The following is a 23,234-nucleotide window of genomic DNA, read 5'->3' on the forward strand; positions in this document are numbered from 1 at the left end:
TAGCCAAAGTTGTAAGTATGTATCTACTATCATAGATACATGCTGAAGTTTGTATCTATGACGTTGTAATCTCATAACTTTAGCTATGATTTGTCCTAACTATATACTCTTGATCTTTCCTTAATGAATGAATATAAAAGATTTCCCTAAAAAAAATAAAAAAAATAATGGAGGGTTGGACTTTGGAGGAAAAAAAAAAAATACTAACGTGACCATTTTGACCAAATTTTGTTTACATTAACAATCTACAATAATTATAAGATAACAATATAATTTATAGCATTTCCCTTGGCTAAAACATTGAACCATGCATGCATCATGCTTTCATGCTCATTATTGCTACACTTAGGTTACATGTACCTAATGTACGAATTATTCAATTTTGTCAATTTGCCATATGACACGAGTGATATAGTGTGTCATGATTTCAAAATATCATGTGATGTATCAATGGAATGTTCCATGTATTAGTATAGGTTTAACTTTATTCAATATCAAGGTACAAAAGGTGTACCACGATTAGATATATTTTGTATTTGGCAATTCTTTCTACCTTTCTTTTCTTTTTCATTTTTCTTAAAAAAGTCAAAAGTTTTTTTCTTTTAATGTTACCAAACAACTTTTGTTTTATTTTGCTCTAAAAAAAAAATTTAAAACTCATTTCACGATTATATCACATCAATTAATTCTTATTATCACTCAAGCAAACAAAAATAACCAAAAAATTCTAAAACACACTCATTGAATAAATTGTCTGTCTAAGATTTGGATGTATTATTTCATAAATTATATTTTGGGTTAAGTTTAAAGTTAATTTTTTTAAGATTATTAATGATTATTTGGTAATTACTTTTTAGTTGAGTTTTAGGGTCTTTGTGATGTAAATCTTTTTAGTTTTATTTATTTATTTCTATCTTGTTGTAAGCGTTTATTTGTATAAAAGTATAAAACCCATGACTTTTAGGCCGTCTTATTTTTTTAAAATTACTTTTTTTTTATTGAATTTATTCCATAAATCCTTATTAAAAAAAAAAAGCTAAATAATAATAATAATAATAAATCAATCTCACTAAGCTCTAAGAAACAAAACACTACCGTTTATTGCTCTAAACAGAGGAATAAATTGATGTCTGAAAATAAAAGGATATTGATTGGAGTCATGATTAGCAGCACGCGTCGTGCGTGGCACGCCCACGCACGACAGTGCAAAAAAAATTTTTTTTTTTTTTTTTTTTTTTTTAAAATTTTTTTTTTGCACGCGGCGTGCATGTTGACAAAGACCAACTATGCCACCGTGCCACGTAAGTGTTACCCACAGCTCAACATATCCGTAGCCGAGAACGTGTGAAAATATCGCGAGTCTAAAGAAGCAAGAAGGAAGATTCCTTCCTACTTCCGTGTAAGGGCGGCCGCTGTGGAGTCCCACCAGAGGAACCGGACCAACCGGTGATTGCATGAGCTCAGCCAACGAATGAAAGCCCGCGTAATCTATTTGGGAAACTGCGGGCGCGGTAATAAGTAACCATGGTTCAGTCAGATCCTCCTATAAAAAAGCCCAGAGTCCACCTCTGCTTAGAGTGGCGACGAAGCAACGAGGCAGACTCACTCAGTCCAACCCAGTCGTCCCCCAGTCGTCGTCTCACAGGTTTGGATTCACTGTTCACCTCATTAATTCCGATTGATCTTATCTTACTTTCTAATTAGCCGTAGTTATTGATTACGATCGCACGATCGCAATTCACCATTCGTTTTTCGTTATCGGTTGCCTGCTCTCTCTCTCTCTCTCTCTGTTTGTTTGCTGAGAAAGTGGAAGAAACGGTGGAACTTTCGATTATGATTCATTCCTAATTTTCCGTAGAGAAATGCGATTCCGTTATTCGTTATTCGTTATCCGTTGCATTTTTTTTTTTTTCGCCGTTTGTTTGACGAGAAAGTGGGGGAAAAAGAAAAAGGAAAGTAGGACGGAACTTGTAGTTATGATTATTTTTTCCCTAATTTGTTGATTAGAACCGCTATTCCGTTTTTCGTTATCCGTTGCTCTTTTTTTGTTTTGTTTTTGTTTTTTTGGCCGTTTGTTTGGTAATTAAGTTGAAAGTACCGTTGTTTGTTATGCGTTGCTCTTTTTGTCTTTTTTCTTTTTCGCCGTTTGTTTAACGAGAAAGTGCAGGAAAAAGAGAAGGAAAGTGCGATGGAACTTTTAATTATGATTAATTCTTTTTTGCGTAATTTCTTGATGAGAACCACGATTTCGTTCTTCGTTATCTGCTTTCTTTTTTATCATTTTTTCACCGTTAGTTTGATGAGTGGATGAAAAGGAAAACTCGATTAATTACGACTAATCTTATCTTACCTCCTAATTTTCGGTAATTTATTGATTAGAGTCGCGATTCCGTTATTAGTTGTTCGTTTGCTTAAACGGAGCAATCCGTTTGTTTGACGTGAAAGTGGAAGAAAAATAAAAGAACAGTGCAAAGGAACTTTTAGTTTTTGAAATTCTACTTTATGTTTCATGAATGGAAAAAGACCATATTAAACTGTTTCTCGTGTTTTTTGTTCTACTTTATGCCTGACAGAGGTTTTGGTCTGTGTCTGGTAGAAAAATTAATTTTCTTATGACGCCCTGTTCTTGTGGTTAGAATTAATTTTCGTCCAACCAGTATTTCAATTTAATGAAATTGCTATAAATTATTTCGTTGCAAGGTAGTGATTTTTTTTTAAAGATATGAATTTTCGTGGCTTAGAATTTTTTGTCTTAAATCCTTTGGGTTAAGCACGATGTTGAGCAATCATGTTAGATTTGCAGGGATATGTAATCTGGCTACTGATTATTATTTGATGAAAATCATGTTGGGTTTATGCACTATTCGTATTAGTGATTGATTTTTGTTTTAGACCATGTGTTTATGACCTCTATGGAATTTGCCTGAATGCAAGGCTTTGTTTTTGTTTTTTGTTACTCTTTTTCTGTTTCATTCAATATTGGTGGCAAACAGATGTCCAAGGATTCCACATGGTTTTCTTCAATGAATTTGATTCCTACTTGCATGCTGAAACTAACAAATCATTTCTTAGTTCTACATAATTCTGTCCTTTTTTCTTTTTTGACTCTATAATTGGCAACTTGGTATCTGACTACCTCATCTAATTTGTTGTCCTCTTTGACAGCTTGACGAACCTTTCTTTGACAGTCTACCCACAGAGAGATTTCGATCACGGTCTTGTTTCCCTTTGAATTGTCTTACCATGTATTCCCCAGCAGCTTCCAAGTCCGAATCAAATCCCACGGATGAGGAGGGCATTTCGTCTCTGAACAAGGTGATCCATGGAGCCCCTCTCCCAGACAATGTGTTAGATGATATCAATCCTTTCAGTCACATGCCAGAAAATCTACCTGGTAAGTGTCATGTTTTTTCAGATTATCATATCGTGATCATTTGTAAGCTATCGGCATCTTAAACCCCACCCACCCCCACCCACCCCCCCCCCCCTTCTCTCTTCTCCCAAAATCTCACCCATTGTTTAAGACTTATTTGAACTCTCGTTTTAATCATTAATTAAATTTTAATGGGCTGTATACATAGACATAATATGTTTTTCGATATTAACCATTTACATATTTACTTCTAAAGTTCTATCTTAACTGCAAAGATTATAGTCGTGTTATACGTTCCTAGGTTCTGTAGCTTAATTCCGTTGGCATTCATAAATGCTGGTGTTGCATGTATATGTTTTTGAATTGGTAAAAGATTTCTAAAGTGCATAAGTGAAACACCATAAAGGGTTTTTGAATTTAATGTTACAGGCTACAGCTATTTATTCATACTAGATGTAAGACATAAGATGAGTTTCCTTTTTCTTTTTTGAATTAATTTTATGCAACAGTCTGCTACTAAGTGTGATGTTAAAGCTTTATCAATTAGTAAGCATGTCTTATTAAACAAGTAGAATTTCCAGTTATATTTAGAGAATAGAATAGTACTTTTATAATAGGAAAAGATGTTAGTTTTCTTCTCTTGTGCGTATGCTCAATTTAGTGTCAATCTTTGAGTAACAGTTGCTCTTATTAATATATTTCTGGCTTCTCTTTAATGTTTTGAACTATTTAAGTGTAATCATGCCTTGGCTTGGTTGCGATAGAGAAATGTCAGGGGTACCAAATCTTTTATCAAGAGATGGGCACCAAAATGATGTGGAACTTATTCATTGGAGATGATGAAAACAATTAATTAAAAAAAAATATTAAGGGTATTAATGAATAAGCTCTACATCATTTTTGGTACCCATCTTTTGATAAAAAATTTGGTACCCATAGCATTTTTCGTTGCAATAATGATCTTCAATGTAGATGTAGTATGACCCCATGTCAAGCAAACATTTTAGGTGACAGACTACAATCTAGTTTGAGCAAGTTACTTCTCTTCAACGTAGTGCATGTAGCATGCTGCTGGCTTTCTTTTGGGAATGCCGATCTTCTCTTCTGTACAAACAATAACATGCCAGATCAGCTAGACTCAATAATGAAAGAATCTTATGAAGTTAGTTGGTAATTTGGTATATGCAGGCTGCATTTGGTTTCTCATTCACTCTAACGTGAATAAGGATAACAAAGATGGGCTCTGGAAGACCAAAGGCGAGCCCTGTAAGATATTCTCTCATTCTGGGATCTCTGGTTGGAGAAGTACTTTTGAATTCTATAAAGGCCAAGCCCCTCATCAGTGTAAAACTGATTGGGTGATGCAAGAATATAGGATATCGCAGAGAGGACTGTGTGAAGGCAGCAACACTAAGGTATTGTATGGAATTTGTTAGAACTATTGTTGTTTTCTTTTTGTTATCATCCCATCCTTCCATTCAACTGCCGGTTTGGTTGGATGATGTGCAGGAAGCAAGCTCACTATGTAGAGTCTTCCTTGACCATGAAGGAAGCAAAACCCATCAAATGCTGCAGAAACTGGCTAGCACTGACACTGCAAGGGCAAACAACATTCGCCCTAGTCAGTCAAATGTTCCAGATGCTGATATTGGACAAAGTTCCATAAGTAGGCCTCAGGTTTGTCAGCCTCAGCTTGGTGGTATTCGTACGCGGCTTGGGTTGGATTTTGCAGCTTTATTTCCTGATAGAAAAATATCAATATTCATGTCTTTGTTTGACACTAATTCACGAGAAGCTGCTTTTGCACAAGATTTAATTTAATTTAATTTTCTGAGTTATTGACTTCTATAGGGGGTTCAATAGTTTTCCTGTTTGCCTATTTGCCTTCATATGGCCATGAATGCACTTCTGAGATTACTCGGAACAAGAACCACCAAATGCCTTTAACCAATGAAGCAACGAAATTATTGGTAAGATATAACTCTATTAGTAAATTGTGAGGGCACATGTGAGGTTCGTGTCCTGCATTGGTAAAGTATAAAGAAAGTGAGTAGTTAATATGTATATTAAGTGGACCCAGGTCCATCAGCTTAGGCTTTTGAGCTAGAAGTGGTATTCTAATATGTATATTAGCTTACTCTTGTTTGACTCTTATGGTGTTTCTTTCCCTAACAATTGGTATCAGGGCCATGATTAACTTCCGTTGTTAATACAAGTGTCTTGGTTCGATGCGTTTAGTTTGACTCCAACAAAAGAATTTAGCTCCGCTCTTGGAGTACGCGTGACACTTGTGTAAGAGACTCACGCGAGTGGAAGATTTATTGTGAGTACACTTATGAGGTTTGTGTCCCACATTAGTAAAGTATAAAAAAAATGCGTAGTTAATATATATATACCTAAGCTTAGGCTTTCGGGTTAGAAGTGGTGTCCTAATATGTATATTAACTTACTTTTTTTTTTTTTTTTTTTATAAGTAAAATATATTAACTTACTCTTGTTTGACTTACATGGTGTTTCTCTCCATAACAATTACCATATGAAATATTCTTTATTGCTAATTATCAACTTAATGAGGATATTTCTCTACAAGAAGGTCTTCATGACAATGAGAATTCTGGATCTTAACACATTGAGAACATTATGCATTCCTTGACATGTAGAGAATTGGTCTACTTTTATCTGTTGGTTGTTAGTGGGACTTACTAAGAAGATTTTACCCCTTCTTCAGTTTCTGTGGGGATTGGTTTGGTTCTTTGCTGGGTTGGGTTTGGGGAAGAGGTTCTCTCTATATCTTAAAAGTGTAATTTCGTTTTGTAGGTAAGTGAGGATGACAGCTCAGGTGTATTGGCTTTTTTGACAAAGAGAGTTCCAGATTCTTGCCTAGAAAATTCGCTTGAAATAGATTACTTTTCCGGAGGTGATTACTTGGAATTATTGGATCTTGATAACCCAATACCACCTTATCTTGATAATCCAGCATTGTCTTCTTCAAGCTCAGAAAATTCCAGTTGCTTGAGCATATCATCAGGTGAATGTTTTGATTCATTGGCTTTGTTGCAAGACCTAGAGCCTGAAAATAGCCAGAAGGATGCTGGTTGCAAGTTCAGTGTGTCGGCATCTCACAGACCAAACGAGGTGGTCGTGCTTCCAGCCACTTCAGGTCTGTCAACATTTTTATACAGTCCCCTGCGTCACATTCACTGTTATAAATTATTATTGTTATTACTATCATCTTTCTTGAAAACATATATATCCTTTTAACTCGAGGAAATTTAAGGTACATATAGATAACTATGTGACTATGGTGTTTGTCAAAGAGGACTTGGTTACTTCTTTTCCATTTTTAGCTTAAGCTGAGCAGCCACATGGTTTCTAGATTTATGGTCTTGATTTCAATGAAACTCAAAGATGCAAGAATTACCTTATCAAGCTGGTTGGAAGACTCTAGTTTTCTTGATATCTTGAAGAGAAAAAAAAATACCCTCTTACTTTGAAGATAGAGTTCCATATATGTGGAAATTGTAGTGCAAGTGTATGTTATTGGCATCTTGATCTTATTGAACCATGCAGGCTGTCAAGTAAGACCAGATGTGTTTTAGTGAGATTGGGATTTTAAATTCCGTCAGTTGCTTTCTTTTAGATATGCTGAGTGAGTGTGGTCTATTGCAGTTCAAATCATCTTTTACCAAGTGCTGAATTTCTCTTGTTCTATTATCATGCTACTCTTGCCTAATTGCGACCCTTGCTCAAATATGTGCTTTGGTTAAGTTTTACTTTATTGCCATAAACAGCAAATCCACCTACCCTCTACCTGATGGGAATAGCTTCCCCTCTCCATTTTACATTGCATCTAAAAGTGGACATTGCAACACATACACCATTTGATCTGTGAAATCTAATATGAGTCATGAAATTGATCATTTTCATTTTACTTGAAATTGAGAGGATCTTGTTCACTGCTTACTGTTGTTTCTCTCCTGAATTTCGCTGCACATACTCATCAATCAATTTATTTGATGTCTGCTTTGCAGCTCCTATAAGCAGTAGAACAGACGTATTGCCACCTGAAGAAATCCCCAAAACAATCAACTCAAAAGATGCCCCAAAGCCTGCCAGCAGAAATCAGAATCCAAACCTCAGGAATGAAGGTCCATCATCAAATAATCAGAGTGTGACCCCAGCAGCCCCAGCTGGTAAAATCATGGCTGCCGGAGGCAGAAAGAAATACTTGATGAAGTTTCTGTGCTTTATGTCATTTTAGATTCTCCTTGCATTTAATAGGTGGTATGGAATTTGCATATGTAGGTCAATTGTATCTGTGCCCAAAAAAAGAAAAAGAAAAAAAGAAAAGAGAAAAAAAAGTCATTTCATATGTAATTAAATTAATTGGTTTGTTTTCTGGTTTAGCTGGTAAGTGGAAGATGTACATCTAGGTGGCATTTGATATCAGAGGCAGGAAGAGTAGGAGACTAATTTAAGGAAAACAAAATGTAGGGAGACTGATATCAGAGGCAGGAAGAATAGGTGTTTTTTCAGCCGTTTTTTCTGTCTGTTGAGCTGCCTGTATTTCTTCTTTTAGTTGTACTTAGAATTATATTTATTACATACATGCAAATTCAGCCTTTCACTTTTTTTTTTTCCTCTTTAGTGCTGTATAACAATACTAGATTCTAAATTTAGATTTAGGTTCAAATTGTACAACATGTTATTTTTGTCAATGTTACACCTCTAAATAACTTTCCATTGGATAAGTATTTTGATAAACCTCCCCACCCCAACACACACACACACACGCACGTAAATTGTAGTTCCACTTCTGATCGTACTACATTATTTTATTTTCCCATAGATAGATGAGAATCTGAGATCAAGATGATTGAAGATTAAGATTCCCTTGTCCATAAAACGTTTGAAATCTTAGGTTTTTTTTTTTTTTTTTTTTAATATTAAGAATCATTAAAAAGGAAAAGAGTGTATCAGTGGGATAGTAAATGACATCCACTCATGAAAGTAAAAGTATTCAGTTAGGAGAGAATGTATAATGGTGGGGGGCTTAGAATGATTATAAATGAGGCCCACTGGGCCAAATTTTGTGAGGTCATTTTAGCATACGGGTTGCATTGTGTGTGTGTGTGTTTTTTTTTTCTCGGGCAGACAGAAGCATCTAAAATTGGATTTAGTCACCTTCGGAGCATCCCCTTCAGAATTGATATTTGTAACCTACTTTATTGGCCTTTGAAATAGGAGGCAGAGAGAGAGAGTAGTATTTAATTACATCGTACAAGCATATTGGATACAGATAAAATATAAAGGGATCTATTTACCAATTCTGTATTTCTCTTAGATAGATATATTAAATCTCCAACTACCAGCACTCACTAGAGAATAATAAAAACATCCTCGGTCCAATGTTATTTGCCCAACTTTTGCTTTGGAAGTCAATCTCCAAACATGAATGTCCCCCTTACCCATATGATTTGTCTCTTCCATATCCAACTTCTAGAAAGTAGAATCCCCTCCCAATTACCCTCTAGTTCAGGCAGTGTTAGCCAATCTTGTGATGGGATCCTGTGGAATAGGATAACCTTATATGAGAGTCAGTCTGTTTGAATAAATTGGGTTCAAACTTATGTTCCAAAAAGCTTTCACATGAACTGCTTATTGCACCAGATCTAAAAAGCCTATTATGAATACTGATTCTTGATTTATGTTAAAAAGTATAATAAATTATTTCAATATAATTTAAAAGAAAATTGTATTCATAAAAATAATAATAAATTGTTGGATTGATATTTTGAGAACTATTCATGTGGAACAGAGTATCCGTGTTACACCTTAATAAAATAAAATAAAAAAATAATAATAATAAAATAAAGAAGGAAGGAAAGAGGGAGATGACCACTGTCTTCCCAAGGATACAGCAAATTGGCTTTTCTATTACATAATGACCAACAAACCATGGTCCACATACAAAACTCAGGATTTTCCTCCGCTTTCGTGGCCCCCACATGGATCGTGTCTCTCCCGCCAAAATAAAGACTGTTGAGAGGATATTTTAATATGGCCCAACAATATACTACGGAATATACTACGAGCTACGGCTTTGTCTGGAAGTAACAAAAATTTCCTTTTTTTTTTAAAAAAATAATAATAATAAAAATATTAAAACATTTATAAAATATATTTATCTCATATCAAAATACTTTTACAAAAAAAAAAAAAAAATTATACAAAACGTATTAACAAACACAAAGCAAATACTTTCTTGATGACCGTCCATTCAAGTGATGCAAGAGTTACTTGGTTGAATTTTCTTTGAGTTAATTAGAGGTTAGGTGAAGCAATTAGCTAGCTTATAAAAAAACGAAAAAAGAAAACAGTTAGAGTATTAAATTATTACAAAATTACTTGTTTATGTTTATAAGCTTAACGAAAACACAAAAGGTCACTTGTTATTTAATTTATTAATTCTACCAATGTTTAAAAATTGTATTGATATTCTTCCTCTAGTTTTTCTTCTGGCCCTCTTACTAAATTACAAAATCGATAATCAAAACAGAAAACAATTTTTAAATGTAGACTTTACAAAAAAATATTTTTCACTTTTATAATATATCTAAACATATTAAAAAATCACTTTTCAAAACCATTATCAAACATGTGAGAGTTCACTTAAAAATAATAATAATAATAATAATAATAATAATAAATAGGTGTAAACTAGGTTTAGTAAAATAAAAAAAAGTGACAAAGTAAAACCCAACTATGATTACTTAAGGGTAAATTTTGTATACAATTACTGTGGTTAAACTAGACGTAAATGTTTAATGTAATAATCATTTCTTCCTGTGCATTCTACCGCCCATACTCATTGTTACTTCCTACATGAAATTTCCAACTCCAGCCCAATAGGGTAAGCAATGAAAAAAGTTTTCTAAGTTTTATCTTATTTTGTAACTCAAATTACTGACTATTGTTTCTTTTTTTAATTTGTCAAGGTCGGCCAGTGAGCCAATGAGAGATAAACTCTATTATTGAAAGAGAAACAACTCGAATTATCAGTTAAAGCCCATAAATAACTGTCGAACGATAAATGAGATAGATGACACTCAATCATAATCTATCGTTTCTAACTTTGTTCTAAATGTTTTTATTCTTAGTATATATGGGAGGTCATTGGTGTTACTAGATCACTTCCAAACTTACCCCCGACGTAACTAATTTGTTTTCAATTGAAATGTCCACTTAACTCCCATGTCTTTCTTTTTAAGGATAAAGCAAGGGCTAATCCCAATCAAGAACGCACCCACTTGACACTCATGTCATCCACAAAAGTAACCAGCAAATCTATTAATAACAACTAGTCAAAAAAAAGAGAGAAAGAAAATGAAAGGACGAAGAAGAATTGGTGAAACAAACAAATTTTCCTACATTATTCATTTGACTATATTTTTCCAATCAACCTTTGACCTAAATAAAAACATCATAAATAACATTGGCCAATGGCAATGAATCAGTTGTGAGACGAACAGGAATCGGTTAGTTGTAATGTATTACCATTTTATTCCTACACTACAACTAATCGATTAATCTCTGATTGTTTTCAACGAGAGATGTGAGTACTTTTACTGTTGTTCGAATTGATAACTATTTAGATAATAAATATATGAAAGCTTCTATAAGGTCTATTTGCCTAAAAAGTAGGTGAGTTCTACCTAAGTAGTGTTCGGACTAATGAGATTTATAAAAACTTTTTTATATTTATTATTCAAATTACTAATAATATGGACAAATAAATTACTGAGGATGTTTGTTTTTAATTATCTGCAACAAATATTTCCAAACCACATAAACAAACAGAATAAGTAGGGGCGACAAAGTGGTTGCATGGTGGAGCCCCATGGCTTGTCTGCTTTAGCCACCCACTCCATTTCAGGGGCTCGGGCTCGTACTTCTCTCCTATCTTCAACCTTCTCCAGTTACTGTAAGATTCTATGTCTTTGCTACCACGGCATACACACTTGTATTAATTTGGATTACATTCATTTCAGTACAAACACGTGCTTAGCTACTCGCCATAAATACATGAGAAGAGCTACACATTTTTAATTTTTTTTCAAAAGTTGGTTATCAAATGATGTGTCATTATCTCATAAGATTTATTATTTTGAAAAATGTATCACTAACTCATGGGATGGTGACACATTATTGAATTGAGATCCCCTCCAATTGAGGAAAAATTGAAGATTTTTCAATTGTTAATCGTGGCCTTTTATTTTAAATTTAATGGTCTATAAAATACCAGTTGTTTTTGTATAACCGAGACATTAAATGCTGGCTTTTGTTTTACCAAGATTTAAATGATTTTATATACTATTGAATTTAAAATGAAGGGTTACGATTAACAACTGGATAATCTCCAATTTCTTCTCAATTGGAGGGGATCCGGATTCCACATTATTTGGAAGAATCAGATCTGGCTTACATGCTGTTATTTTAATAACAGCATGTATGCTGTAGTTTAATCAACGATCAAGATTAAATCTTAAAGTTGACTTACTTTTACAAGCTTTTAATAGGAGAGAGAAAATGAAGAGAGATTTTGAGAAATTCAATCTTGACCGTTAATTAAACTACACCATGTAAGCCGAAATTGGAACAAAAATTTAAGATGTTTAGCATTTCTCTAAATATATTTATAAGGAGAAATTGGGTTGGATTTCTTTTCTTTTTTTCTTTTTTTAAATAATAATAATCTATTAAACCAACATTTATCTTTAAACTATCTAATTCTTAAATACATTTTTTAAAAAGGCATGTCAGATGCTCTATTTAAATTAAAAAGTGGAATATAAAACAAAAATTGCTAGCAATATAAAGCAGCTGAGCAAAGGCAGTAGCCAATGGGATTCAAATTTTTGGCAATTTTTTTTGTTCGAATTACTACAAATTTCGACACTAAATATAGAAGTTTTTATGAGACTCACGTACCCATTTGGGTACATGAGCTGTTCAATACTTGGATAAGTAAGTCTTATGAAAGTTCTTTCATATTTACTATCCAAAATTACTATGAATCTTTATAATTAAATTGTTGAAGATTAATAAAAAAAAATTACATTTTTATTCCACAATAAAATTAGAAAAGTTCAGCGTGATTGTTACATTAAAAATAAAAAATTATAGAAAAGTTCAGCGTGATTGTTACATTAAAAATAAAAAATTAAGCACATAACATTCTGATTTGTTGAAAATCTCTATCATGTCAGTAACGTAACACACAAGGAATCGAGGACTAAGGTCCTCTTTCTCTAATCCCCATGTAAAGACAAAGACGGTGATACACATTACACAATTAGCTGAAAAAACAAGCCTAGAATACCACCACACACTGCAGACTTTAGTCAAACTTAAGCCTACAAACACCAAATAATTAATACTGTTTGATTAAATGCATTATTATTACTTTTCCATACTTTTATAGCCAATGTAACTGTGCTCCGCTGCCTCCATAGACTAGGGTGGTCCACGTTTCAGATCACTGACAGCGCTGCCTCATCAAGAATTATCCACTGATCAACGGCTGAGATGAACTGGTGGATCACCATCATTTTACTGTGCTGTCCACCAGATACACTCCACCATTCGTTCTTTTTTTTGTTTTTTTAATTTATGTTTTCGTCCCTATCCTTTCGCTTTATGCCGAGGAGTCCAAAAGGTCCACCCGCTCTTTCAACTTTATGATCATTACACATGTTGTGTGAACATGTCTGCTTTTCCTACGACCACTGTAGCTGCTGCTAAGGATATCCAGAATCCAACGGCTACACTGACGCCAGAATGATTCAACGGCAGTCATGCTGCTCAGCCAAGATCCACGGCTAATGTTGCTCGGATGTGGCGGGAAAATTGTGCGTGAACAAAAAAAAAAAAAATTTAATTTAATTTTTTGTTTTTGGAGGGAGGTATGGGTATCCCATGTTGGATAAGACAACACCGACGGCAGGTAGAGCCTCACTACACGTGGGGCCGTTGGATGAATGTCGGGTGTCCGTTACGTTCCCCTCTACGTTACTTTACACTTTCCTTAATTTGTTTTTTTGTGCCTTCCTAGGCTAAATTACCAACCAGCCACTTCTCTTCAATGTTATGTTTTATTTATGTTAACTAAAAAATCAAAAGAAGATATATGCTGTTAACTTTAAGATTAATTTAAGATTTAGAGAGAGAGAGAGAGAGATATGCTGTAAATTACGGTACTCCCCTTCATATTCACATCCCTATTTTTTTTTTACATGTTCATCGCTTTATGAAACATGATTTTCAGTTGATTAAGCAAACATTGAATATAGGTTGATGTGTTAGTGTTTATTGGTCTTCAATTATTTATTTACTAAGCCTAATCAGGCCACATGTACGCTAATAGCCATGTAATTTGTAGGTGTCTGTAATTTTATGCAAGGGACCTTAATTCAAGAAGAAGACCCCTCCCTCCCATTGCTTATGTAAGATATATAAATATTCAATAAGCCCCAACGAAAAAAAAAATTACAAAAAACACTATTTTAAGATCAACTTAAATAATTTAATTAAGAAATTAACGTGTTAACATTTTTAAAGGTATTTTAAATGATTTAATTAAGAAATTAGCGTGTTAATATTTTTTAAGGTATTTTGTGTTTTAACTATTTTTAAAAGATAAAAAATAAAGTTTTCAAGAGATAATTCAATCGGCTCATGCCACGTCTAATGAAACAAAAATCACTAATTCGAATTCATCTCATTCCTTTCCTTTTTCGTAGACGTGTAAAAAAAAAAAAGAAAATAAAAAGAAGAAACAGAAAATAAAAATTTTAAAAAGAAACCTTTTATGATTCCAAAAAATTTGAAACCACACGTTGCAGGTTGCCTAATTGCAGTTGAAAACAGAGACAATGGCATAGTGGTCATTTCGCCAACTATGCTCCTAACTAGTCAAACGGTCAACCTCCAGTAAAAGCCCCCCCCCCCCCCCCCCCCCCAAAACCCAAACCGCTAGTGGTATGAAGCGTCATGCCGCAACCTAAGCGCCCTCGAAGTGCATGATTAACGAGCTTTCTTTTCTTCGAGACGTGGCGCTCTCCCATTAGCCTGTTTCGCGTCTCCGGGATTCATAGCAACACACCAATAAACGATACCAGTCACTCTCACCCTCTCTCTCTCTCTTCTCTCTCTCACAAACACACACAAAACACTCTCTGCTTTCTCTCTCCCTCTCTCTCTCTCTAACTCTGTGTTTTTTCTCTCCGGAAAAACCCAAATTTCTCTTCCGTTTCTCTCGCTTTTGCCTCCGAAACCCACGAATACGTGATGAGCACTACATGATCTTTCTAATATGTATGGTTTCGAGCTCTGATTCTCGAGTTTTCACGGAGTTTGTCGCTCGCTAAACTCACTGAGTCCGACCGGAAATGCTCGAGGCGGTTGAGAGTTCGATCAATGGCGGGTTTTCGCAGTTGCAGAGCTGTGGAGACAGTAGCGAAGAGGAGCTCTCGGTGCTGCCTCGTCACACCAAGGTTGTGGTGACCGGGAATAATCGGACCAAATCGGTGCTTGTGGGTCTTCAAGGTGTGGTCAAGAAGGCCGTTGGGCTAGGCGGGTGGCATTGGCTGGTAATTGGCTTGGTCAATTTGAGTTTTCGGGGAATGGGTTGGGTTTATTTTGGGTTTTCCGGGTCTAAATTTTGGTTTGTAATGTGTTTTGTTTGCAAATTTGGTCTTTGAATTTTGTGTTTTGGGACATTTGATTGGAATTGTGTCAGCAATGTGGGTCATTTTGTTTTTTAACAATGTTATTTGGTAATGCTGGTTGCTTGTATGCTTCATTGACTCTGTTCATTGATAGCCTTCCAGTTTGAATTCACCATTGTGCGGATATTAGTGCATTTTTTGTCTGTTCCAGCATGTAGTTTTTGATACAAAATTTCTAATTTTTGTGAGTTTTAAGATGATCTGTGAGGATAAATACTTTCAAATTTTAGATTTTGGATAAGGGTTTTGATTGCATGCTTGGTTTTATCAATGGATCTGGTGATCTGATAAGTTTTCTATATGTGTGGTTTCGAATTGCGTTATCGGTATGGCTTTTAAATTTTTTGGGTGTACATTTCTTAGATTTTACTTTCCAATTTTATCTTAGTGCAAGCCTTGATATTTTTCCGTTAAATTTGGGTTGATTAGCAGTTTTGCATGATTGGCTTATGGGGAAGGATCTTTCTCGGATTGTTAGGATTGCTTGGACTGAAAATGATTTACACTTAACCGGTTCTTTTTTCTTTTCTTGGATGTTGGTATTTGCTTTTGATGGTGTGATTGAATTGCTTGAAATAATTGTATGTTTATCTTGAGGTTCATATGCTCAGCAGTTATTGAAGTTGTTTATACTGGAAATAATTCTATGTTTATTAATTTTTTTTTTTGAAAGATACTCCTGTTGTTTTCTGATATACTTCTATATTTAGTGGATAATGTCATTTTTTAAACGCAATTGTGTTGTGGTGAATTGAAGTTGTGTTTCTTTTCCTCTAAGATATGCAATTTTAATTGGATTTTTTTTTTTTTTTTTTTGTTTAAATTCCTTGAAATGCAGTCCGCATTGAATTTACTGTTCATTTTACTGTGCCCAGTTGAAATCGAGAGAGTGTTTTGGATTACTGTGGTTAACTTCGTTTCGCATGTTATCATTTCAATGGTTAAGCTGGCTGGCCACCTTTTTGATCAACTACTTTTTTCTCCCATTTTAATTCTTGTCGTCAATATCTATAAGCTCTTATTTTTGATTCTTCGATTCTTTTCTTGGACCCTGTTTTACTTGATCTTAATCCTAAAATTAAAAAAAAAGTTTTGAAATCAGGGGGGCTCTGCTAGTGTACCGGAATAGAACTTAATTGATGTTTAATTTGACGGAAGCATTTGCAGGGAAGGATTTAGATTTCAGTTCTTAGTTTAAATGGCTTTAATTAACTATGAAAGGTACAACATTTTTCTATGGATGAAATTCATGGAGTGCTTTTAAGCCTTATTATTAATTTAATATGTGGGTTTGAAATGATTAGGTGTAAGATGCTATTAATAATTGCAATTTTTCTTCAAATTCCTTGATTTTTTTTTAAATTCTGAATTGAAATGCAACTTTTTTTATTTGATTTGAATTGGATTGATCCTTTCTTGCACTTTTTATTTTCTTCCTGTGCGCTGCTAGTTTTCTGGGTTTCTTTTTTGTTCTTGTCATACATTCTGACATGAGGCATTTATTTTGGTCTTGACAATGGTACTTGATTGTGCAATTTGCAGGTTCTCACAAATGGCATAGAAGTAAAGCTACAGAGGAATGCCCTGAGCGTGATTGAAGCTCCTACCGGTAATGAGGAAGATGATGACCTTGAATTTGAGCACATGCCATGGAATGGTTCAGATATGGGTGAGTTTCGATAACGAATTCTATATGATTAGTGTGCTGCTGTCACCAAATTTTGTTACATGACACTCAAGACTTGTTTGGAAAGCTACAGAGATTAGTAGAGCATAGGTTTTGCAAAACCTTGATTTTCTTCTTCATGTGTTGATATGGAATCTGAAGAATAATTTCTTTTGAATGGTAGTCTGATATAGATTCATGATCTAGTGAAGCTATATTTTACTGGGTGTAATATCAAATACTGAATGCCATTGCTCATATTGAATGCATGCCTGTGATCTTTTGATAATCTACTTGTTATTTTCTTGGGCCTCTGTAATCGTGGGTTTGGAACAGAATGTTTTCTAGAGAAAAGTGATTGAGGTTGGTACATAGGATCCATTCTGTCTTCAACTTTTACTTTTACTATTCTCAAAAGCTTCGTTGTCTTATTTCTTTATCTTTTTATTGGACCCGCAACACTTTTTGATTGTGGTACTGCTATTTCTGATTTCCCAGGATCTGATGACACCCAAAAGTCCCACAGATCGAGGCATAGAATGCACAAATCATCCGTGTCATCTCATAGGACTATGAGCAGATCTCTCTCATGTGACTCGCAGTCTAAGGGATCTGTTTCTACTCCTCGTGGGTCCATGGTATGTAAGCCTGTACTATTTTTCTGTTTACCCTTTCCTATTCTCCTATCTTAAGGCTATCTAGCTTTTATGCGGTAAAAGGTGTTTAACGTTTTTGGGGTTTACTATTAAACTTATTTACTACTAAAACATCTTCTTTGCCAGAGGGTTGACTTAAGCAAACTGGAGATGGCTGCTTTGTGGAGATATTGGCGACACTTTAACCTTGTGAGTTTTTCTAATAGGAGAAAGTTAATTATTGGTCTGTTGCCAGCATTGAGTCACTTTCTTTCTTTTTTTTGGTGTGTACTAACATATTGAATTGCTAGGTGGATGCTATCCCCAACCCATCAAAAGAACAACTAGTTGATGTTGTTCAGAGGCATTTCATGTCACAGGTACTTGCAAAACTGGTTGCTGCTAACATATTGGACTGCTAGGTGTTACACTTACATTGTTTAGGTTCAGCAGCTTTTTAATACTAGATAGCATTATTCTGTTATGAAAAATGAAAATCCATTTTTTCTTTTCTTTTCTTTTCTTTTCTTTTCTGGTGGTGAAGCAAATGGACGAGTTGCAGGTCATTTTGGGATTTGTTCAGGCTGCAAAGAGATTGAAGACTGTGTGCAAATGACCTGGAGAGAAATGAAGAGATCTTTGCATTTGGTTGTCTATGCTAACTGATACTGGTACCTAAATGTCCACTTCCCTCTGCAGTGATTTCTGTAACATATTTATCTGTGGCTTGTTTATGTCTATCGGTTTCGGTTACTAGGGTAGTATTACTTTGTTCCGAGTTATAGAGGTTCTTACTTTCTTTCTTTCTTTTTGGTAGTGTAGTTATGTAGATATATGTAAGGTCGTGATCAGACCTTTAAAGAAGTCCCTTGTGGCTTTCTTTCCAAACTCGGTTGAATGTACTGCTGACTTGAGGAAGTGGGGTTTTAAAATGTATATATTTGTTATTACTTTGCATCCTTTGATTTATTGGTCATTCAAAGTGGTGCTAAATTTGAATTTCTTCTACCATAAGGAGCCCCATGATATATCATTTGCTGCTTGGTCTGGTGGGTTTTATGTAGGGCTCTTTTACATTTGTGGTTCGAATTACTAGCACTTCGAATTTGCCAAAATTGTTGCCAATCTCTATCCATATTATTGTGGATTCGGATCCCATCACATGGGTCCTGCTTCCTTGTTTTCTGTTTGCCTTGTGTTATTAGTGAAATTCATGGCTCAATGTTATATATATTTACATGTCAGCACTATAGGACGGAAAGGAGGTGTGAAAATTTGAATTAGAAACCTTTGTTCCGTGAGGTGTGGTCTGTCTTTGGGGACTATGGCTCAACGTTATTGAGCTATGTCCATATCTCTTGATTCCTACATGGTTGCTACCATTCCCTTGAAATCTCATTAGGTATTATCTACCGGGGATTATTTGCATGTTGCTTATGTCATTTAGAGCCTGTTTGCGATTGCGTTGGAAAATAGAGCATTTGTCTATAAAAAAAGCTTTATTTTCAAGCTTTCTCCTAATGTAGTTTTGAGCTTATTTAGAGCAAAATGTGTTATTTTTTTTTTTAAATCAAACTGATTTTTGATTGGGTTAACTTTTTATGTATTAAAAATACTTTTAAAGTTTTTGGATGCTGACGCAATTGGCAAACATGCCCTTAGTGTTAATAATTTTACTACTTTTACTTGCTTAAGTGGGGAACTTTGAACTAGTGAACGATTGCTTCAAGAAGCAATGACTATTCCGACACAGATATTTAAAAATGTATGTTTTAACGATAAATATGAATTAAGCAGACCGAATTGAATTTTTTAAAATTTAGTTTTAAAAAAAATATTATCCACGTGACTACTCTTTATTATTATCATTATTGTCTGAGAGGGTTTGAATGGCTTGTTGAGAAGGGGTATACGGACAGAATTGAATTTGACGTGATGCTGCAAAGTATTAATTTATTGCTTGCATTGTAGGGCAAGATAAGATCCATCTTATTCTATACATAATACATCCTACGAAGTCAATATCGGCAGATTTTTTAGCATCAAAAAGGGACCCACTTCTTTAATTATATTTATCTATCTCACCCCGCCCTCTCCTACAACCCAAGGGGTAAAGTAATAGAAAATAAATAAATAAATAAAGTTTACTTAACCCCTTTATATCTAAACTATCAAAATAATAAAAATGTATTTTTTAATGCTAGCAAAATGACGAAATTATCGTTATAAAATTTTTAATAAGACAAAAAATACTCTTAAATTTTTGAAAATGTTTTTATTTTAGTAAGGGTAATTTTGTCATTTTATTAAAATTAGGGGTGCATTGTCATTGTTTTGGTAGTTTTTAGGATAAATTGTCGCAATTGATAGTTTGAGAGTAAATTGTCATTAGAGTAGTAGTTTAAGAGGGTTAAGTAGACTTTATAAAAAAAAACAAAAAAACAAAAAAGAAGAAGAAGAAGAGGATAGTGTTAAACAATTGATGCTTTCCTCATAACAGGGTCGTTGCTTCTCACTGGTCAACATTTTTCACCTCTTATTATAACTTAAATTTGTAGAGAATACAAGCTTTGCAGGAGCACTCAAGGAGTTAGTTATTCAAAGCTTCTAGGATTATGGTCTAAAATTGTCGTAATCAACGATGAAACTTAGGAAATAGGCTTTCCGCTTTTTTTCTTATTGTCTCTAAAATGTCAAAGGTGGATTTTAATGTTTGGCGTATGTACGATGTTGTTTTGAATAATTCTTAGGTTGGAATTGGAATTTTTACCTCCTATTTTGACTTTTCTCCCATCTAACCCATGCAGGGTTAGAGACAGGTTAGGAAATGGTCGAGACGGTAGGTTTTTGCCCGCCCCTAAATAAAAGTAGGCAAAATATTTATCATTTAAGATATATGAGAGATTCTGTCCCAAACATGTCATAGACTTTACCAAAAATAAAATGTAAATATGTGATAGGCACATAATGTCTATTAAATTGACATGTATCTAAAAAGACAACTATTTCTTAAAAAAAAAAAAAAAAAAGTCTAGTACAAACAAGGACTGTTTATGATTTTTGCCTACCAAAAAAAGTTTCCAGCCAAATTTTTATAACCCAAAGGGTTTAATTGTAAATAGGTAAAAAATAAAATAACCGATTTTGCATTTTTCCCGCCGTTCAAATCTGAATTCCCGCCAGGAAAAAAGAAAGAAAAAGACTGGAAAGCAACGCTGCACGCCCAAAAAGTTGGGAGGTTGGGGTTTGTTGTGGAGTGGGAGAGAGGCAGTGTCGTCTTTTGAAATTTGAACACCTTTTTTCAGGGATTTTATTTTTATTGACAAAACACCGTAAATAGTTGTGGGACCACGTGGCTCTGCTTTATACGCACTTTGCATCCAATTGGTTTCAGCTGTTAGCTACCATTCCATTAAGACATTAATTATAACTTAAATAATGGGTTGCATTATTTTGGTGTGGTCACACGCAATCTATCATTAAAGGCATTAGCCAAATTACCTTTAATTTCCAGTTTTTTTTTTTTTTTTTTTTTTTTTTAATGAGAAAAATAAATAATAAAATTAAATTTGAACAGTTAAAAAAATTACAGCACATAAACTATTTCCGTTCTACAATTGCTTATATGTTTGTCTATAGGAATTCGTATAAAGAGTATGTTTGAGATTGCGTTTGAGAAATAGAATTTTTAAGTCAAAAAAAACTTTTAGGCAAAAGCTTCATTTTTAAGCTTTTGTTAAAAGTATGTTTTGGCTATTTTTAGGTTTTTTGAACACTTAAAAGCGCTTTTAATTTTTTTATCAAATGAATATTTTTTTCTTCAAACGGGCTTTTTGAGTGTTAAAAGTACTTTTAAGCCCCTCAATTACAATCCCAAACAGGCCCTAAATAAAGTTGAAAATAGCAAATGAGATGCACTACTAGGCTGTATTGATTGATGATTATGATCAAGTGGGATAATATTACGGTAAGTATAAAAAAAAAAAATTATGAGTAAGTGCTTTTACAATTTGCTTCCTGAATTTTTCAATCTTAATTTTAAAACCATTAAGTTGTTCGTGATTGCAATTGGGTCCTTCTATTTGTTTTCCATCCAATTTAGTAAGGTTTGTCAATGCCAAGTCAGCATTTTTGCCATATCAGATTAATATATTTATATATATTAAAAAGAAAATAAATTTAAAATATAAAAAAAGGGAGGGGAGATTTGCATTAAAAAAAATTTCTTTTGGGGAATTAGAAAAAATCTTACAAATTTTATATGCATTCAAACGGAGAGTGTAAAATCCAATTGTAACAATTGACATAGCCCAGATAGATGGGCTTACAGGGAGTGAAGGCCCATTTTGAGATAGAATTATCAATACATAAATTATAAGTAGAATGAATAATTCAATTTTAAGACATTATTTTGACTGAGTAATATTATAAGTCACTGAATGAAATGACTTCTAAAATTACTATTGAATAATTGATAATTATTGAATTGATAATCATTTCACCAATTATAAACGATCATAACAAGTTGTAAGAAAATTATAATAAAAATTGTAAAACCAACCTACTCAAATATTTTTATTGGATTTTATTAATATAATAATATAGTTGTTCAGTAAGTTGGTCAACCATAAGATACCTTCCAATCTCCATTTGGAGCTAATATATATGACTTTCTTATAACGACAAAAACAATGCTCCTATGACTTTCGTGGATCGACAAATAGAAGATGCGCACATTCATAATAGCTATGTTTGGCAAAGGGAAGTCCCGCACTGTAGTTAGAACGGTACTGTTCCAGCTACAGTGTGGGCTGACACCAACAGTAATAAATTTGACTTTGTATTTTTTTTTAAACAAAGTATTAAAATTGGCCAAAAATTGCTGCGCGCATCCGAGCAGGTGAATTTTTTTTTTCAAAGCAAAAAAAAAAAAAAAAAAATAGAGGGAGGAGAACGATGGGGTGGTTGGAGCCACCCCCAGGCCGATCTGGGGGTGGTTCGACCACCCCCATGGCCAAGGGGGTGGTTCGGCCACCCCCTTGGCCAAAAAAAAAAAAAAAAAAAGGGAACCGGCTGCATTTGGGGGTGGCCGGACCACCCCCAAGGGGCTGGGGTGGTTTCGGCCACCCCACACCGGCCGTATGGGGTGGCCGAAACTACCTCAGCCCTTTGGGGGTGGTCCGGCCACCCCCAAATACACCCCTTCCCTTTTTTTTTTTTTTTTTTTTTTTTGGCGAAGGGGGTGGTCCCCCTTGGCCATGGGGGTGGTCGAACCACCCCCAGATCGGCCTGGGGGTGGCTGGAGCCACCCCATCGTTCTCCTCCACTTTTTTTTTTTTTTTTTTTGCTTTGAAAAAAAAAAAATTCACGTGCTCAGATGCGTGCATCAATTTTTGGCCAATTTTAATACTTTGTTTTTTTTAAAAAAAAAAAAAAAAAATATACAAAGTCAGATTTATTACTGTTGGTGTCAGCCTGCACTGTAGCTGAAACAGTACCGTTTCAGCTATAGTGCGAGGCTTCCCCTTGCCAAACATAGCTAATATGTCTATAATGCCATCTTTTGTCAAAATAGTCCTGCCCGAAAAAGAAAAGAAAAAGAAAACATATTTATAAAGAAATATTTTGCGTCTCAAGTTATTTATTAATTAATTTATTTCTTTTGAGCAGAAAGTAAAATAAATAAAAACACCGACAGACATAGCCTTAATTCCCGCCTGGCCAAAAGGAAATATATGAGACCAAAAAGTAAGCGGCACCTGCATGCCCAA

The 23,234-nt window shown here is 34.3% G+C and overlaps 2 protein-coding genes across 2 annotated transcripts; both read left to right on the top strand.

Annotated features, from left to right (window-relative positions):
- Positions 1-1,542: 1,542 nt before the first annotated feature.
- LOC132184615 (uncharacterized) lies at positions 1,543-8,004 on the top strand. Its single transcript, XM_059598310.2, has 6 exons — positions 1,543-1,645; positions 3,166-3,394; positions 4,562-4,788; positions 4,883-5,050; positions 6,191-6,533; positions 7,405-8,004. Exons 2-6 carry the CDS (start codon positions 3,244-3,246, stop codon positions 7,632-7,634), a joined length of 1,119 nt encoding a protein of 372 aa, XP_059454293.1. The 5' UTR covers positions 1,543-1,645; positions 3,166-3,243; the 3' UTR covers positions 7,635-8,004.
- A 6,553-nt stretch (positions 8,005-14,557) lies between these two features.
- Positions 14,558-18,420, top strand: LOC132184568 (histone deacetylase complex subunit). Its single transcript, XM_059598247.2, has 6 exons — positions 14,558-15,024; positions 16,705-16,831; positions 17,327-17,466; positions 17,611-17,673; positions 17,775-17,843; positions 18,008-18,420. Exons 1-6 carry the CDS (start codon positions 14,824-14,826, stop codon positions 18,077-18,079), a joined length of 672 nt encoding a protein of 223 aa, XP_059454230.1. The 5' UTR covers positions 14,558-14,823; the 3' UTR covers positions 18,080-18,420.
- Positions 18,421-23,234: the final 4,814 nt, after the last annotated feature.

The sequence above is a fragment of the Corylus avellana genome, chromosome 7 (genome assembly GCF_965113065.1).
Source record: "Corylus avellana chromosome 7, dhCorAvel1.hap1.2, whole genome shotgun sequence".
NCBI classification, from domain to species: Eukaryota; Viridiplantae; Streptophyta; class Magnoliopsida; order Fagales; family Betulaceae; genus Corylus; species Corylus avellana.

What these genes read in the sequence shown, in the direction of transcription:
- LOC132184615 (XM_059598310.2), top strand. Translation starts at nt 3,244, where the DNA reads ATGTATTCCCCAGCAGCTTCCAAGTCCGAATCAAATCCCACGGATGAG. An exon ending in CATGCCAGAAAATCTACCTG is followed by an intron (nt 3,395 to 4,561) that starts GTAAGTGTCATG and finishes TGGTATATGCAG; the next exon opens with GCTGCATTTGGTTTCTCATT. An exon ending in GTTCCATAAGTAGGCCTCAG is followed by an intron (nt 5,051 to 6,190) that starts GTTTGTCAGCCT and finishes TTCGTTTTGTAG; the next exon opens with GTAAGTGAGGATGACAGCTC.
- LOC132184568 (XM_059598247.2), top strand. Translation starts at nt 14,824, where the DNA reads ATGCTCGAGGCGGTTGAGAGTTCGATCAATGGCGGGTTTTCGCAGTTG. An exon ending in TAGGCGGGTGGCATTGGCTG is followed by an intron (nt 15,025 to 16,704) that starts GTAATTGGCTTG and finishes TGCAATTTGCAG; the next exon opens with GTTCTCACAAATGGCATAGA. An exon ending in CTACTCCTCGTGGGTCCATG is followed by an intron (nt 17,467 to 17,610) that starts GTATGTAAGCCT and finishes CTTCTTTGCCAG; the next exon opens with AGGGTTGACTTAAGCAAACT.